Raw genomic sequence first — 18,353 nt, forward strand, 5'->3', positions numbered from 1 at the left:
ATGCCCTTTGACCTTAAATGCTGATATCACATTTATGCAAATGACACTGTTTTCAGAGTCTGCTGGCATAAACACTCCGTGAGCCACATAATTCCGGGTTGGAATGTTTTTTCATTTTTTTGACAGACACTTCTCAAGGTGCAAATGGCTTTTTTGACGCTGCTGTTCTTGCGTGGGTTACCCAGTGACTGGCAGTACCCAGCCCCACTCCACTCCACCCCCCCACCCCCCTGGGTGTGATCAGTCCCCCCCAATTCATGTTCCCCAGTTCCACCCCAATTCATGTTCATTCTAGTTTACGGCCACCAAAGAGGCAGCTTGGGTTATTTTCATTTCTTACAGAGCACAATGAATTCAGCGAAAACCAAAGTTGATGAAAAACGATGTACACAAAACAACCGTAAAATGCTCAGGCCAAATCTGCGTTAAAGTTACGGCAAAGAGCACTGCTCTCAGTCTGTGCAGAGGACTCAGCGTTGAGATGGATAAAAACACAGGGGCTCTGGCTCAGTCAGACGGCTCTGTTCACACACAGCTCTCTCTCCATCCTCTCTGGCAGCCCGTCTGTGATCTAGGACAGTGCGTTCCGCGAAGGGAAACGGCGAATTCGGAAATCTGTGCCACAGAACAGTCCCTGCCTTTTCCATTTTCTGGACGGAGAACTCTGAGAAAACTAGGCTGTAATTATATGCGAGTAGTGTTTGCTTAACTGGGAAATGAGGGAATCCTTATTTTTAGATTAAAGCTTTAACCCACAAGAGGAAAAACAAGCATTCAGCCAACAGAGAAAAATATCGTTTCCATTCTGTATTCTATATTCCATTCAATATTGCGTCTATTTCTGTGATGGTCTGAGACATTATAAATCAAATTCACTCATATTTTCTGTGGATGATGTCACAAAATAATGCTGAATTGGACGCCACAGTATTCGCATTAAATCGGCCTATTTTCTCAACACAAAATGATGGCCGTTTCAATGCAGACAATGCGTTGCTAATTAAAGAAACAAATTAGGCACCAATCACTATTTGTTTCCTTTCTAGTATTCAAAATACATGCAACACAATTATGATCAGTACATTATACCAATGAAGCAGGCCTACATTTAAACACAAGATTAGCCTTATAACCATAAGGAATCCCTTGTATTTTTCATAAATCCCAGGGTCTCGTGGTGTGTGCAAAAACGTGTAAATCCTAAACGGGCTGTGATCTATCCTACAAGCGTCTGTCACGCTATAATGAATCACTTAGGGACCTATTAAAGAAATCAACAACGTTTAAACAGATGCCAAGATGAAGCACGACAAAAGCCCGTAATAGCAACAGACGGTTATGATGGAAAAGTACGGATGAATAATCGTGGGATTTATTTTAGCGTTTAAAAGAGCACAAAAGCTCTCATGCATTAGAAGGCATCCATATTATGGAGGAAAAGGCTTTAATATGATATAGACCAAAAACTCCAGACACAAAAGTTGTACCATTGTCAAAATATTGACAGTTATTGTTAAAACAGCGCCCTTGCGTCCTATGTGAACCAAACAATCATGTTATTTTCGTGAAATAAAAAACAAGAATATCATAAATGCCTGTCATGTTTAATTCAAACAAAACGACAGCCTGTCGTACATTTCTACAGTACTCCAGTGACGTTCAATATTCGCTGTAATTCAAGTTTTCTTTATATGTACAATATACCGTTTAACTTCGTTTAACTTCAGATAAATCCACAGTTTGGTAACTTTGCGGATTAAAACATTGATAAAGCCCGCAGGTCGTTCATTCGCGACTGTCTAATACAGCAGCGATGCACATTAGATTAGAATCCACTTCAAAAATGTCTAACATAGCTAACTCATCATCGCCTGTCCTTTTTACGTCATCTTTGACAGTCACAGACTAAGAATTTTAAGACTGACGTTAATTATAACACGTAGGACCATGACATGAGCACATAGGAACGCGCAGTAAAATGTCCAGTATTTATTCAACTCGTAGGCTAAAATGAGTAAATATGAGTAGCCTACAATAGGCACCATATGCAAGAGTTTATTTAACACTAAACATTTTACTGTGCGTCTGGAATCTTAACAAGGCTTACATTTAAATAGTTGCCTTCAATGTGCTCTTGTTATTGTTGTTTTATCACGCAATATTAGCCACGTCATGTAACGTACATAACAAGCTAGTGCTACTGTACAAAAATAGCCATGCTAGTGCGCACGGCACTTAAGAAATCAACAAGTCTGCGTTTCTCCATCATTTGCCTCTTTACCTACAACACATTCAAAAATCGCGGGTCCCCAAATTATTATCAACTCAAACCAAGATAACACACGCATGTCTCATTCCAATGACAACAAGTATGAAACGAATAATTACCCCCCAGTGCATCTACCCAGTACAGTTACAACAGTGGAAGAACTGATGACTCTGTACCTTACTGCCTGACAACATAATTATGACAGAAACCTGTACTGCAGTGTTTTCTGTCGCCGGGTACAGAGCGAACCAGCGAACTCCAAAGCGTAACTGAAATGTCACGGTTTTTAAACGTGTTAGCTAACAGAAGTAGACAGATGGCAGAGTGGACACCGAAAACAACATTTGAAAATGCCAAATAATTAACGAGCTACACCGGGCGTCTTTTATTAGTGGTAAACGAAGTGAACTCCCGCCAGTCAGCTTGCTCATCACAGCCAGGTTATGACAAGCTAAGAAAATTACTATCCGTGTAAGAAGCTTGAATACCTAAAAGACAAGAGACTCGCCGTTACAACTATTTATTCCGCAAACGATATAAACACTTCGTAAGTGAAGGGAAATAACCACCTTTCTTCTCACCTGTTCACGGCTGCTGATGTACGACGCGATGCTGACTAGCAAGTAGAATCTGATTATTCCACCAGAGGGTGCACGCGAGGTTACTGCAGCAACCTTAAAGACTCATGGGACGTGTAGTTTCATCCATGATATTAGTGGCGGAATTTAACGTTATTTCTTTTGACGAATGGCTGTTTATAAAATGATTGCTACGACACTGTTATAATAAATGTTATTTACACTGTGTATCTGAAAAAAAGCAACAACCAGTTTTATATCCGATTACTTTGTTAGCGTTTTATGAGTATGACGAGTTAACGGTATTGTAAGTTTTGGAGATGGCAAATGTAAATATGATGACAAAGCTCAGGGTTTGGACTGACAACACCAAGAAGGGTGAACTTTGTTGACAGCCAGAGGTTTTCATACACAAGGTCAACTCGGTATATCTCATGAGCTTTGTGTCGAATCTGTTGCAGCCGACAAGCAGATGTAATATTTTTCACTTTCACAACCTTGAAATTACAAATATGCAACGATCTATTATAATTGCCATAATTTAATAAATTTCTGAACAATAATGCGCAATGATGGAACGCAACTGTCCTGTTAAAATATTCGGAGAAGTAAAAGTAGTTGCTCGTTGCATTTTGGCGAAACTTAAATTCGTACACTCACGTTAAATTTACTCTGGTAACAAGTCGCTAACTCAATCATGGCGGCGTCCACAGGCAGCACCAATGGGTCGATGTCGGGCTCAATATCGCCTGATTCGAGCCCAGAAATGGCTCAATTTCAGTACAGTACCCTCCTGGAACACCTAATCGGAGAAAAGCGGCAAATAAAGGAGCTAAACCCCACAATAATGGGCGGCCTTCCGAGTCCTCATAAGACTGATGAGCAGAAGATGATTGAACGAGGGATGGAGAGCTGTGCTTTCAAAGCGGTGTTGGCCTGTGTAGGAGGTATTTGTGTTTAGAACTTGAATTTAGCTATCTGTCTAAACAGCATCTGGTGATCAGCGAACTGCTTGGACTATATTCTATGTGTCAAACGTTATCTAGTGGTAATTAGTCGGGCAATATTTGCTAGCTAGCTAACATTTAGCTTGCTTGAATGCTAGCCTAGCCACAGACAGAAACTTGGCGTTCAGTTCAAGTATAATGCTTTCTTAATGGCTAACTCGCTATTTTGTATGCGAAATATTGGTAATGCTGTCTCTGTGACGGAATCGGTGACTCAGCGAACGTTAAGCCAGTGGCAGATGTATACGAATTTGGATCTCTGACCCCCACTTTCTGAATGTCCCCCTGCCATTGTTATATTGCTAATAGACAGCATAGACACATTAATAACAACGAGTGTGCTGTCAGAAAACTCTCTTGTAAGCCCGACAATCGCTATGATTTCATACAGTGTTTGACAATCGCTATGTTTTCCTACAGGGTTTGTGCTGGGAGGCGCGTTTGGTGTTTTTACTGCAGGCATCGATACCAACGTCGGATTAGACCCCAAGGATCCCATGAGGACACCGACAGCAAGAGAAGTGCTGCGGGACATGGGACAAAGGGGCATGTCGTATGCCAAAAATTTTGCTATTGTGGGCGCGATGTTTTCTTGCACCGAGTGTTTGATTGAATCAGTAAGTTGTATAGCTCTGCTTATGTCTAAATGTGACATGGTCGTCTAGATACATCAAATGCTGTACATAGCTCTATGCATTCACTATATGGCGTGTTACAAATCATTCTGAGTAGACGTATCTTTAAACCATTTACTGTACGAAAATTTAAAAAAAAATTTAAACTTACTTGGAGAATGTGTGGACAATACGATAGAAAAATTTGGCTGAACAATTTCGATGTTTCTGAATGAATAATTGTCATTTGCCGCCTCCTGCCGGTTGCTTGGTTTTATGCCGCTACTACAGATTTTTTTCCGACAGATTAATCCTAGGCAGGAATGGTGTTTCAAGACCGGCATTCATTCACATTTAGCAGTTAATTTACTTCAGCTCTGATGAAAACAACGAAGAGCTGACCCAAAACGTAAACTAGCTGCGGCCGTTATACATTGGAATTCCGTACTCCGGCCTAGATTTAGACCCTTAAGTATTGTTGAAATCACATCCTGTGCTGTGTGGTAGACACATTTGAGGTGACATGTGAACCCCATAGGACCAGTGTCCTAATTTTATATCTGTGCCCTTGAATAATTTAGAAAGCATACCGTTTGCCCTAGTTTTCAGTACTAATGACATCTGCTGCACAATTTTTGTTTAAATTAAAGATACATTTTATAAGTAGATGTTATCTCTGGTTCTGTGCTCAAGTGTGAAGTCTCTCCTAAAATTACAATCTGCAACTTTCTATTCAATAATTGAAGTCCAGAGCCACTGTGTCATTTAGCCACTCATGAAATTGTTGTTTTAAATTAATGTAGATTATTTGTTTTGTTGAGATGTATAAAACATCATGTGTAATAAGTTTCACCGATGATTCAGAATAATTTTTATTCAGTAATAATAAGAAATAAATTTCTTATCCCACTTAACAAGAGTAATTTTTTTCTTTAGTGTGTTGCAGAGAATAGCTGTGAGTTTCCAGTGCTATTCAGAAAGCCTCAATAGATGGCAATAATGTAGTTCATGTTGACTCTGTTTTTGAGATGTCTGTTTTTGTGGTGTTTAATCTTCCTGGTACATTGGGCACAGATCATGGAACAACCTCAGGTTGTTTTGTCTGACCAAGTTTACATAAAGTGAATTCAGCTGCATTGGAGAAGTTACATGCAAAACTGCACAAAAATCTGGGCGAATAGATCTGTTGCATTTTTCTTAACCAGATTTGTTTCACTTTTCAGCACAGAGGCAAGTCTGACTGGAAAAATGCTGTTTACAGTGGCTGTGTGACTGGGGGAGCAATTGGATTCAGAGGTAGGTTTTTTTTCTTCTCTCTTTTGTTTTCTTTCCTCTTTTCCAAGCTGTTTGTCCATTCGGGGTGGTACACCCAGCTGAAACACTAGTGCTCGGAGTAGTAATGAGCCTTGGGGAGCAGAACTGAATGCTGACTGTAGCCAGGGGTCCTGCAGGAAGAAGCACCAATGGCCATGGACTCTGAGACACCTGGATAGGCAGGGTTTCAGTGGGCGGGGTTTCCCCCCTCCTTGCTGTCCAATAGCAGTTGGGTGCTTGTAGTTTGCCTGTGTCATCTGCAGATAAAGGGAATTTCTGTGATGCAGACTCTACAGCTCAGCTGAGGAACCACTGAGTGAGAAGAGCTGGTAGCAAGCATCATCCACATTGGCGGAAACACACACACACACTCACACACTCTCCTTAAAGATGTAGGACATTGCAGTGGTTGAAATGGCCTACAAATGTGATTTGGCTTTCCAGATTGGAGGATAAGGATCAGTTTTCTGGAGGTTTTTGTTTTTTAAAGGAATATACTCATTTTAAAATGGCCTGTTTTCCTGTACAATATGCTGTTCCACTAATGCATATGTACCTGTTTCCATCTTTTATACTGGGTCTACTAATGGGCCCAGGAATATAGAGTTCAGTATTTCAGTACAGGGAACAGAGTGGGAAAATGACTTACTGCAATGGTTAAGATTACTTGAGAGATAGAACACTAACCAGTTAACAAGCATGTGTGCTAATCAGTGTCTGTGGATAGTATGTTTTAACTGAAGAAAATGACTTCTTTTCCTTCTTTGACAGCTGGGCTCAAAGCAGGAGTACTTGGGTGTGGAGGCTTTGCAGCTTTTTCTGCAGCAATAGAATACTACCTACGATGAACACCACGACGGGACACTTTAATTTGCATTTCTGCCCTGCTGGTTCTCAGTGGATTCACCCAAGCTGTCTGAGACACACTTCCGGAATTGGCCGGAGATTGACAGTTACAGAGGAATTATGTGTAGTGTATCTAAGGACGATGTATAGCAGGGGTGTCCAGTCTTATTCAAAAAGGGTCGGCGTGGGTGCAGGGTTTTGTTTAATCTCAGCCACTACAACAACTGATTCAGTGAATTAACTGCTTATGGTCTTCAATCAACACCTTGGTAAATAGAATTGGATGTCTTAGTGCTGGGTTAAAACAAAAAAACCTGCACCCACACCGGCCCTTCCTGGTATGATTGGACACCGCTGGGCTGTGGGGACCAGATGTGATGTTGTGTTTTGTCTGCAAAGATTGTACATAGAAACAAGGCTGCTCAACTCCAGGGAAGCATCTGAGCCATAATTACACCAGTCAGTTTCTTTGATGAAACTCAGCTCTTTGTCTTGCTCTTAAGAGTTTAAAACAAAGATGCATAAACCCCGTGGGACTGTGCCCCCTGAACACTGGGGCTGAGCTATAAAACATGGATTTTCAAACAGTTTGTTCAATATTTATTGTAAAAAAAAAAAATCAATGCCTATATTAAACAAGTTATTGTAATGCCAATAACCTTTTCTAACTCAACTTTGTTGCCATTTGTGGTCATTAAATGAAATTCTTGAGGTACAGTGTGCCCTCCAAAAATATTTACACCCTTGATATAGAAGAAAAGATTGAGATGAAGTGCAAAATAATTGGAAAAAGTAATTCTAACAATCTTTTCCACCTAGGAATTTTATTAGTATTAAAGAATGTTTTTTGAGCATACAATACAGCTGTATCTGTGTTTATTTTATAGCCTTCTTTGCTTTTCTTTTTCAAGGGTGAATAATTTTGGAGAGTGACGTATGAGTTTCCGATTTACTAAAAATATCTATGTTAGTAGCAGACAATTAAAGTTGTTGTGTAATACAAGTTATTTATGCTTGCTGCAGTGTGTGCACAGCAAACTTTTTAAACAAAGTGTAAAGGACACCAAATACACAGTTTCCACAAAACCATGACCAAGACAACCATCTGGTGCACTTTTATTTTATTTTCCTAAAAAAGAAAAAAAAACAGTTCACATCAACATTAACCCTTATTGTTAATACAGTATGTACTCAATTTCTTCCTAATGGAAGCAAAATACACGGTTTGATTTTTTCTTTAATCTTATATTAAAAATATCAAATGGTACTCATCTAACAGTGCTTATTTTAAGATATGTTGCGGGCTTGATAGCATAAAGGTTGGATTTGCATGGCTTTGCACTGAGAGCACTGGCACCAACGCGGCAAAACAGCAGAAGAATCTACCTTTGTGTTACCCAGCCTGATGGACGACAAGCTGAACATGCAACGAGGGCAATTAACACAAATCATCCCATAATTACACAAGAAATGCCGTCATACACAGGACTGGCTTGACTTTTAAAAGAAGCGACATTTTCCATATTTGTTGGAGTCATATTTAACAACCTCCGTTTTAGGCTTCCAGCCCAACTTAAAACGAAATGCTAACGAATCGACTGTCAGAATTTGTACATCAGTTTTTTTTGTGTTTTTTCCTTTTTTTTTTTTTGTTGTCCATGTTATTACAGTACAGCTCAGTCAACATTGACTGCAAAGGAGAAACGGAACTAAATAAAAAAACATCACTACCTGATAAACTTCAAACAATCGACTCCGCAGAGCAGTTTTATAGATGTACTGGACTGTACAGGCACACGCAATATATATATTTATAATAAATAGGGCGAATTTTGGCCTGGACTCCACACAGGAGGGCAGCGATCATCACTAGTTAGCAGCTAACGTTAGCGCGGAACCAGTGGCGGTGGGGGGAAGCCCCACCGAGCGCGGCGTCTCTCCCCGGTCTTAAGGGTGGCGCGCGCGCGCACAACCCTCCTCAAATCACATGCACAAAGCAGAGGAAATCAAAAAGATAAACTATCAAACAAATAATATTTATAAAATATGTAAATGCCATTTCTGGAATGCCTCTGGAGAAGAGAGAGAGAGAACAAAAACAAAACGGAACAAAAAAAAAAAAAAAACAAGACGAGTAACGGACATTCTGAAATCACATACCGATCAGACACCACCACGCCACGCAAACGATCACAACACATACACACACACACACACACACACACATGCGATCGCATGCACACGCACACGCACACTCTCGCTCCAACGACAGTCCCTGCTGGAGGCTCCTTTCGCGGTAACGTTGCCATGACGCCACGATGGAGAGGAATAGGGGGTAGGTCCCCCGTTTTTTCTCTAGAGGGAGCTGTAGGACTGTGGGGAGGAGAGCCCTCCTCTACCCCGTTTCAAAATGGAGGGAAAAACACAAAAAAGGCAAGTGTTAACGTATGGAGTGCGTGGCAATCGACGCGTGTCCTGGTCCGGGGCGGCGTGGTGTACAGGGTGACCTTTGCCCCCCCCTCCGTCTCTCTGGGCCTGCTCTGAACCAGCACCGCGAGCGCCGTCGGGCAGCGTGTGCTCGTGTGTACGTACGCACGCGTGGAGAGGGGGGAGGATTCGGGGAGCTGTACATCGATGAGAGACGTCTGCCGCTTGTCGCCAGTCTTCGGCGGACGGACGGACGGACGAGGGACGCGTCCCGATCACCGCGGGAACGCGCGGGACACGGCTAGGGAACGGAGAGGGAGCACAGTGGCTTCAGTTTGACAGTTTTGCTTTTTTTTGTTTCTTTTTTTCCGAGGGCGTTTTTTTTTCCGTCTCTGGCTGGCGCTGTACAGTTAGAAAGGTATGCAGGGGCGGAGCTCCCGGAGTGTCTCCTGGCGACGGTCGGAGTGCTTGGGCTGGGGGGGGGGGGCTGGGGGGGGGTGAGGGAGGGGGGGTCTACACGTCGGTGGAGAAGTAGAGGGTGTTTCGCTTGAGCTCGCTGAAGGAGATGGGCGGGTGCTGTAGGTAGTACAGGAGCACCTGGACCTGGGGGAGGAGAAGAGAGACATTGAGAATCACTCCAACAACCTGCAACGCCATCCCTAACCTACCGATCATGGACCACATTATACCTGCCATACCGTCCCTAACCTGCAAATTATGGACCACATCATACCTGTCATACCGTCCCTAACCTACAAATTATGGACCACATCATACCTGTCATACCATCCCTAACACAAGGATCGCATCATATGGTCATACCATCCCTAACTTAGAACAACAGGGACCGCACCCTACAGTCTAAAGTAGGGGTCTCTGGAGGGTCATAGTCTCTACAGGTTTTGGAGGTTTCCTTTCAAACAGCAGCTAATACAGTCCCAGGAAGCGTGTGTGGGCTCTTTAACCAATCAAATTAAGCCTTTACGTCCTGAGACAGAGAGAAACAACAGACACCGTGACCTTCCAGCATTGGAGTTTGAGATCCCTGGTCAAAGGTCAGGGCTGAAGAATACCATAATCAATGAAGCATACTTGATTAACTATGCTGCTCTTCTCCTTAGTTATACATGCATTTTCAAAACACAGATCTGGGAACCAATGCATATGGGTTTACCATGAAGCTAATTTATGGGTGCTACATGTGGATACACACAGATGGTAGTGCTTGGATGGGTGGCTGGCATAATGTTTGGAGAAGAAAATGCGGCAATATCTGGCTGACTTAAGCTCACCCTGGAGTAGTACAAATAGCAAAAATATTTTCATTATGACTGCTGCCATTTACATTGACAAGAACTAGAAATAGCTAGAAATAGCTGTACAAAATAAGTATTGTACCTTACTGAACCTGTGTTTAGCAGTTGTCTATGACCATGAAATGCACTTTTGTACGTCGCTTTGGATAAAAGCCAAATAAATGTAATGTAATGAGAACGGTCATATGGTTGTCCTTAACGCAAATAACCAGATATAAACCAGTGTTTTTCATACGAGACGTTGCGGGGACATAAAATGACCTGGTAAACACGAGCTTTCCCTGACAGTCTCCAGGTTTTTTTTTTTTTTTCCCCAAAACAGACTCTGTTTCCGTGGCAGCGCGCATCATCGCGGAGGCCTGGGAAGCAGGCTGGCCGGCGCGATGCCCAGCCGACGCGCGCGCGGGCGGGCGGGCGAGCCGGGGGCAGGTTCTCACGACTGCAGAAAACATCTGCCTCCAGACCGACTCCAGGCAGGCAAGTCACGTCAGCCAGCCGCGCTTTTTTTAAAACATTAAAAAAACGCGTCTGACAGCTTGTCGCCACGGACGGACCGAAAACCTTTAATTCGCTCGGCGGATCGCGTTTTCACCTGTGGCTGACCCAAAGGAACCCACCAGTCCACCGTTGGGCTCGAGAGAATTTCCTTTTGACTACGCAGAAGAAGCAGAGGATTTGGTCCGGGAACGGGCAAATAATAATGTAAATGATTTGTTTGCGCTCTAAACAGAGCTGAAGTCCTGACTGCTTTAATAACAGCCCACGTCCCACAACCTGTGGAGCTGACGCTTCAGAGAGCTGAATTCCAGAAACATCTTATAAAGAGCTTAGCCTCCCGCACAGCTGTCCAGTGAGGGCAAGGTCCGTTAGCGTACGCCCTGGGGAATCCATGTTCTGTGCCTCAGGCCTCAAGAGTGTACGGGAGGACTCCATTTTTATCCGCGAACATTCTGTACCATCGTCTTCCTGCGGTTCCCAAAATGTTCCTCCGTTCCATTCCAAACACTGGGCCCTTCTTCTCAGTGAACGCAGTGAGGCTGGTTTTAGCCACGTTTGGGTTCACCCACAGGCCGCTTGATTAGACGTGCCTGGAGTTCAGCCCGAGCCAAGGTTCACCGCGAGCCGACAGGTCAGGCTTATTTATCATGCAGGACCCCGGGGCCTCTAATGAACAGGTCAAACAAAACCGAGAAGAAAATAAATCTCATTCAAAAGGCAGATGATGGATTTTTAAAAATGTTTATTTCTCTTTCCATTTATTTTGGAGGATGGGATTCCTGTTTAAATTTAGGTGGTGGTGGCGGAGCAGTTTCCTGTTTACTTCTGAAGATCCAGCTGGTTTGGCTGAAACACCAGCCTGACACTCACCACCAAGTCCGCGCACTGATTCATACACACGGGCTCTTCTGAGCTTTCCCACAGGTCTAAAACGGCCAAATACATACTCTATAAACACGAACATACTTTTTATCTCGTAAATTTTCAAATCATACCAAATTTGCTTGAAATAATCTTGTTATGTTGTGAAGGAATTGTTGAGGGTAAAGTGGTGTTTTCAGTATGGTGAGGAACTGGTACCAAGCCACGGAAGACTTCTTGAGGCCCTTCCCTCAGCAAGCTCAGTATTTGTCCCATTTCATTTAAAAGTTTCAACGCATAATTTTAGTCTTGAGGTCCAACAACGGCTTCACAAAGCCTTCCTCGCTCCCAGCTCCTAGCTACACGGCTATTTTGGCCCTGAATCAGTTTTGGATCGGACAAGGTCCTCTAAAGGCTGGCGTGTTTTCAGCTTTCAGTGAACAAGAGAGGGCCCCGGACCCCGTTCCCTTAGAGCGCAAAGACTCCCTCCTACCCAGAAGCCTCTCCGCGCCCCTAAAAGCGAACCTCCTCATCTCGTGCCGCGCCTACCTGCGCCATGACGTCGTGTGACCAGATGTCGGAGGCCAGCGTGACGTGCCCCTTGCTGCTCTCCGACTCGGACGGCCGGAGCAGGGTGGGGCCGAAGACGGTCGCCAGGTTGTGGAGGGACATCTTGTTGATCGGCTCCTTCTCCGCAACCCTGCGAAGAGACGGGACAAGCGTTAAAAAAAAATCACACCGGTGCGACGGACGCTCGGCAAAACTGGAACTGGAGTCAAGAGCTGCTCAGTTAAATGGACTGCATTTATATAGCGCTTTTATCCAAAGCGCTTTACAATTGATGCCTCTCATTCGCCAGAGCAGTTACGGGTTAGGGATTAGGTGTCTTGCTCAAGGACACTTCGGCATGCCCAGGGCGGGGTTCGAACCGGCAACCCTCCGACTGCCAGACAATCGGTCTTACCTCCTGAGCTATGTCGCCCCAGTTGATCGGCCTAAGTATAGAAAAGCACACAGGACATAATACCAGTGCCTGGAAATTCAAATATAGCCTTTTATAATTACTGTACATTTTAAAACTTTTTTTGTTTTGTTTCTGGGAATGTACAATATCCTACAGCCGCTGTGTGCATGTCTGTGTGTGTTTGTACAGTTTGTCTATCCAGGGATCTGTTGTTCTGTATATGACATGGCACCCAGTACCAAACAGTTGACGGTTCTGAATGCTTTGCAGAGTTAGGCTATGCTACCTGCACCATTGCCAAGAGCCTCCTTTCTCAAGCACACAAGCTAACAAGCAGGAGGGCTGCTGGGTGGCTCATCCTCCATTGGCCTGGACCTGTATCTCATCACTCTCTAGCGACCCCTGCTGGTAAATCTGGCACCTGAGGTCTGTTTGATAAAGCTACAAATAAAGTGTCTCATCTGAACTCATGTCTGTGTGAGCCTGACTTGCGGGGCTACGGTGTAAAAAGAAGCAGCTGGCAACACAACATGCTAGGAGAGGCTGTGCTTGTTGACACTTTCCCTCATTGGCTGCAGAGCGTGCAAAATGAGTGCAGCTGTATGTTGGGTATTCCAAAATGGGGAGGAATCTGGGAGGGTGGGATGGGGAGTTAAAAAAAAATGAAAATAATAAAATTTTAGTAGCAGAAGTGACCATAACGTACCCTCTGCGGCTGCCAAAATTGAAGAATAAAATGACAAAACATCAAATCTCATGCTCTCTGACTCACTGGCCAATTCACTGAAGTGCACGTGCAGAACATGCACATCTATGCAGACACGTGGCCAGACATCACATGCTAAAAATCTCCCCTGCACCTCAAAACATGAGGAACCCCCCTCTGTGGCACAAACGGCCACTGTGCCCTCACCACACGGGTTCTTAATTCTAATTCACGCGATGGGCCTCGGGCACAGGGCACACGGGACCCCCCCTCCCCACGACCCGTCCGCGTGCGACTCCACTTCCTGCGCCCTTCTGAGACGGGGCCCACGGGGCCCGACGTCTTTGTTCCGCCACCGCTCCCCCTCCACGCCTGACGCTAAGCGCATCCAGATGTGCAAACAAAGAGAGAGAGAGAGAGAAAACGAGCCCAGCAGCCCACGCAGATGAAAGCCTGCCGTGCTGTTTTTCTCTTTACGTTTTGAATCTAAAGCTTTATTGGCACCACCGCCCAGGAGACACGTCTTTTGATCTTCACTCGATTGCCGGCTCTTCCAGATGTGAACTCATGTTACATGAGGAGGACGCACGCTGGCCTTTCATTCATAACTCCCAGGCCCTGTTTTCCCCAGGACCAAAGAGGATGTTCCACACACGTATTCAATCCCCGCACACAGGAGTGCAGACAGGGGGGAAAAACATTTTAAAAACCCCTTAAGCAACACTTGGTTTGAATTTCAGACTGAGAAAGGGAAACACAGAGCAAACGGAGCGCTGGGGCAGGGGAGAAACCAAACATCTGTCTACACTGCGCAGGGATGTCCATAAAGAACTAAATCTACCGGGGTGATGGTCCTTCGGTCAAATAACAGCATCACTAAAACACGTCCACTTTCAGCCACAATGGAGCCATCAGACCCCATCATAAAGCCATCAACTGACCACCTGCCAGTGGAGTCTGGATGACACCGCTGTTGCTGATTTAGCGATGACTAACCACTCGTCTGCCGAGCGCTTTAACCCCATGCCCTTCGTCCCCGTGCGACCTCACCAGCTGTTCTGTTCAGGTGCGCCAGTTCGTGCACTGCAGTTCCCTAGAGTGGCCAGCAGGTGTCAGCACCATGCGGCAGTCTCACAGTGATATCATCTTTTAATAAAAGTTGGTGCCGTAAGTGTGCTCATGGCGTTTCCCTGCAATGGCATAATCGCGCACGTTAATGATAAGTGAAAGAAAGTGATAATGTTCACTCCGCTCCCTGGGGGTGGTGTGGAAGGGGAGGTTGTTGAATGCCAGCCAGTTTTTTTTTTTTTTTTTTTTTTAACAGACCCTCGCAGGTTTTTCTGCTAACCTCTGACATTCTGAAGGAATTTATACGACTACTAACTGTGCGTTTTATACAGGCTGTAAAAACGGTCTGTTGGGTACCGTCAGCCACTGTAGTGTGTTATAACCTTTCATTCTTAGCACAAAGCTTAACAGGAACTCATCACTCCTAAGGACACGGTGGAGCAAAAAGTGCATATGCAGCAGAAATAAAGTACCTCTTGACATATCGGTCAGAACTGAAGCAGAAATTGTAATTCAGAACAAATTTTGATGAACAAGATTCTTTGCTATATACGTCTAGACTCCAGTAATTTGTTCTTCATCATTAAAAAAAGCGGACTTCAATTCAACCAAACTGCACTCTTTGTAGTAGTTGCTGACACAGCAGGTTGGTGTGAGTCCATGCGGGGAGTCATCTTTAGCCATTAAAGCCTGCACCTGGACGGCAGGGCTTCTGCGGACCAATCGGAGCTCGGCACAGCCCTGTCGGGAAGAGGCACCGCCTGAATAATCGCTGACTGGATTTCCTGGGCCTGACAGTGCACACGCGTGACCGGGCACACGTGTCGCAGCGTGTGGCTAACAGAAACGGGCCTGGCCTGGTCTGAGGAGCCTGACAGTGCACACGCGTGACTGAGTACACGTGTCGCAGCGTGTGGCTAACAGAAACGGGCCTGGCCTGGTCTGAGGAGCCTGACAGTGCACACGCGTGACCGAGTACACGTGTCGCAGCGTGTGGCTAACAGAAACGGGCCTGGCCTGGTCTGAGGAGCCTGACAGTGCGCACGCGTGACCGAGCGCACGCGTCGCAGCGTGTGGCTAACAGAAACGGGCCTGGCCTGGTCTGAGGGGTCTGATAAGTGCACACGCGTGACCGAGTACACGTGTCGCAGCGTGTGGCTAACAGAAACGGGCCTGGCCTGGTCTGAGGGGTCTGATAAGTGCACACGCGTGACCGAGCGCACGCGTCGCAGCGTGTGGCTAACAGAAACGGGCCCTGCTCTTTACCGCCGTTTCCCCGCCATCCCGGCCGAGGGGCTCCGGGGCGGGGCGGCGAATCGGACGCGGCCTCGGCGGACGCTCGAGCGCGCCTCACCTCTTGAGGTGCTCCAGCAGGGTGAGGAAGGTGATGAGGTTGGGGTCGGGCAGCGAGCGCAGGAGGTGCATCATGCAGTTCTCCTTGGCGGCAGGGTCCGACAGCGCTGTGGGGAGACACGTGCGGCGTTACAAACCGCCCCTCCCAAAAAACCGGTCGAGAACTGTCCCACACACTCACAAGCCAGTCTCTCAAAGTAATCAATGTTGGGTCATTAGTACTTAATATACACATTACAGTTTAACATCAATTTTAAATGAGGTGGGCTGGACATAGTGATCACAAAGCAGTCAGGCTTAGAAGTGCCAGCTGAATAATACATTTTGGGTACGTCCTGCCAAACACCATTCCTGAGTTCATATTATTACCCCAGGAAGCAATCCGGACGACCTTTCATTGCGCTTAGTTATTAGAGTAAATGGTGTAAGGATGGTATATGCAGGAATTCCACAGGGGTCAGAGGTCGCGGGTCAGGCATACCTATCCCCTCCATGAAGGCTGGGTACAGGCGGTCCGTGAGCAGCGGCTCCGGAAGCTCCCGGAAGTACAGCTTCAGCGTCCCCGCGATGGCGTTGATGTCCATGTCGCTCAGCATCATCAGGATGTCTTTGGTATCTGCGGAGAGAAGAGGAACACTCAGAACCGTCGCTGGCATCCGGCCGCTCTCTTTCTCGAGAGCGCTAGCCGGCTTATTTCTGTTTTTTATTTGTCTTTGCGCATTCCTATTGCCTATGAGCTGCTCCCAGCAATCATAAAGCCACTGCAGCTGACAGCTGGGAGTCTCGTGGCCGCCTGCTCTTTCCCACAAGAGTCCTGTTTTTAGAAAAGCTGAGGTATGCCTTGCGTGATATACGCAGTATACTGCCCCTAGAGGAGGAGAGGGGAAAGGCACAGCTCAGCGCAGAGAGAGGCTGAGAGAGAAGCACTGCAGAACAGACCCGTGTTCAAAACACATTTTTTACTCTACATGCTACTAAACTTTAACACTGGTCCTTGCAGACCACCTAGAATTTTCACCAGGACATGTGACGAGCATAAACATAAGCACTTAATCCTACAATATAAACGAAAGGAGAACTGTTTATTTGGAACATCGGTGAAGATGTTTTTAATAATTGTCAGTAATCTCCAGAAATGTCTCGGGTGCGTGTGGAATTAAGGTATTTAAAATAATTATTTTGCCAAGATTCGCAGCAGAACGAATGGAAGTTCCAAATCAGTCCAATCACCTTATCTGATTTAGCAGTATTCTAGAAGCTTTTCAGGACTACCTGTGCTAGACAGGGTATTGTCTACACAACAAGAACATTAGCACGCAAACAGCGGCCTAAAATAATGCTCAGTTCGTATGAGACCCTGGCGCAGTCCTCTTACTCGCGTCGAAGGCCGCTTTCAGGGCCTGGATGTCCGTGGCCACCCCTGAGATCCTGTAGATGCCCACTTCGTCGATCCCCCTCTTCTCCACCTCCTCAATGCACTGGCGGACGATGTAAGGCACCTTAGAACGCTCCCGCCTGTGGAGGAACAAAGCCCTTCGGTTGGCGCGCTCAAATAGAGGCATTCAAGCAGCTGTACAAATTCATCTCCATATCATTAGCACTATGTGTAAAATGTTACCACTAATTTGCTTAACAGATACTTTTATTGAATGTAATTTACACAGCCTTTTCTGTTTATTTGTACATAGTATATATTTGCTGTATTCAACTGAATATTATGAACTTAAGTAATTCTGTTTAAGTACTTTGGCTCATGAGTACAAGAGCAGTTCCACTGCACCATGGATTTGAACCTGCAGCCTCTTGCAAGCTGGGGCATGCTGTTTGGAAACAGGTCAGTGAGGAGCGTCCTCATGTTTATAGTTGTAATATGAGGGGCTCCCAGAACATCAAGGGAAAAGGGGCAGTCTGGCAGGCTTGTTTCTCAGAGGTCTGTGTAGGGATTTGAACCTGCAGCTTCTTACAAGCTCTTATGAGTTACAAGCCCAATTCCTTAACCAATACCACATAGGCCCCAATAATAAATAACATGGAATACAAATAATAAATATGATAATTGATGGGAGAGGAAATGGATGTGATAAATTAACTGCAATATCATGTTTGTATTTATCTCGGTGCAGTGGTTGACAGGTGTTTCTTTTCACTAAAGGACAAAACAGCCGACTCACTTCGTCACCACGCTGATTTTGACACCGAACACGCCACTCTGTTTTTTGGAAGGTGTTCTCTTCAAGCTTAAGTCCCGGCTGGTGAACTTCATTGAGAACTCCACTTTGATCTGAAGGAAGAAAGACATGACAGTGTGTGAGCATAAAAAAGAGGGAAAAAAACCTAAATAAGTGCCTAACTATGACTGCTCAAAGGTAGGACATGGCACATACATATGATCTTTTCATACCTTTCTCAGGTGTATTACAGGTGTCCAAATATATTTTTACTCATTGGGAAAAATGTAATTTGACTATACATGTCCTGTGACTACCAATGACTAAAGCCCCATACAGTAATGGATGTTCCCCAAGGGGAGGC

General features: G+C 45.2%; 2 protein-coding genes across 6 annotated transcripts in view; one reads left to right on the plus strand and one right to left on the minus strand.

Annotated features, from left to right (window-relative positions):
- The first annotated feature begins 3,508 nt into the window (after nucleotides 1-3,508).
- Nucleotides 3,509-8,718, plus strand: timm22 (translocase of inner mitochondrial membrane 22 homolog (yeast)). The gene is made up of 4 exons (XM_064352285.1): nucleotides 3,509-3,794; nucleotides 4,275-4,471; nucleotides 5,692-5,764; nucleotides 6,554-8,718. The coding sequence occupies exons 1-4, from the start codon at nucleotides 3,545-3,547 to the stop codon at nucleotides 6,628-6,630; spliced, it is 597 nt and encodes a 198-aa protein (XP_064208355.1). The 5' UTR covers nucleotides 3,509-3,544; the 3' UTR covers nucleotides 6,631-8,718.
- The window catches only part of abr (ABR activator of RhoGEF and GTPase), a 173,125-nt gene continuing 162,504 nt past the window's right edge, over nucleotides 7,733-18,353 (minus strand). For all 5 annotated transcript variants that reach the window (XM_064352279.1, XM_064352278.1, XM_064352280.1 and 2 more), the window contains 6 exons: nucleotides 17,993-18,102; nucleotides 17,197-17,336; nucleotides 16,303-16,437; nucleotides 15,823-15,928; nucleotides 12,280-12,430; nucleotides 7,733-9,658 (listed from right to left, as the gene is read on the minus strand). In XM_064352279.1, coding sequence (XP_064208349.1) covers nucleotides 9,569-9,658; nucleotides 12,280-12,430; nucleotides 15,823-15,928; nucleotides 16,303-16,437; nucleotides 17,197-17,336; nucleotides 17,993-18,102 — 732 coding nt within the window. In that variant the 3' untranslated portion in view covers nucleotides 7,733-9,568. The remainder of the gene's footprint in view (nucleotides 9,659-12,279; nucleotides 12,431-15,822; nucleotides 15,929-16,302; nucleotides 16,438-17,196; nucleotides 17,337-17,992; nucleotides 18,103-18,353) is intronic.

This window comes from Anguilla rostrata, chromosome 9 (genome assembly GCF_018555375.3).
Source record: "Anguilla rostrata isolate EN2019 chromosome 9, ASM1855537v3, whole genome shotgun sequence".
NCBI lineage: Eukaryota > Metazoa > Chordata > Actinopteri > Anguilliformes > Anguillidae > Anguilla > Anguilla rostrata.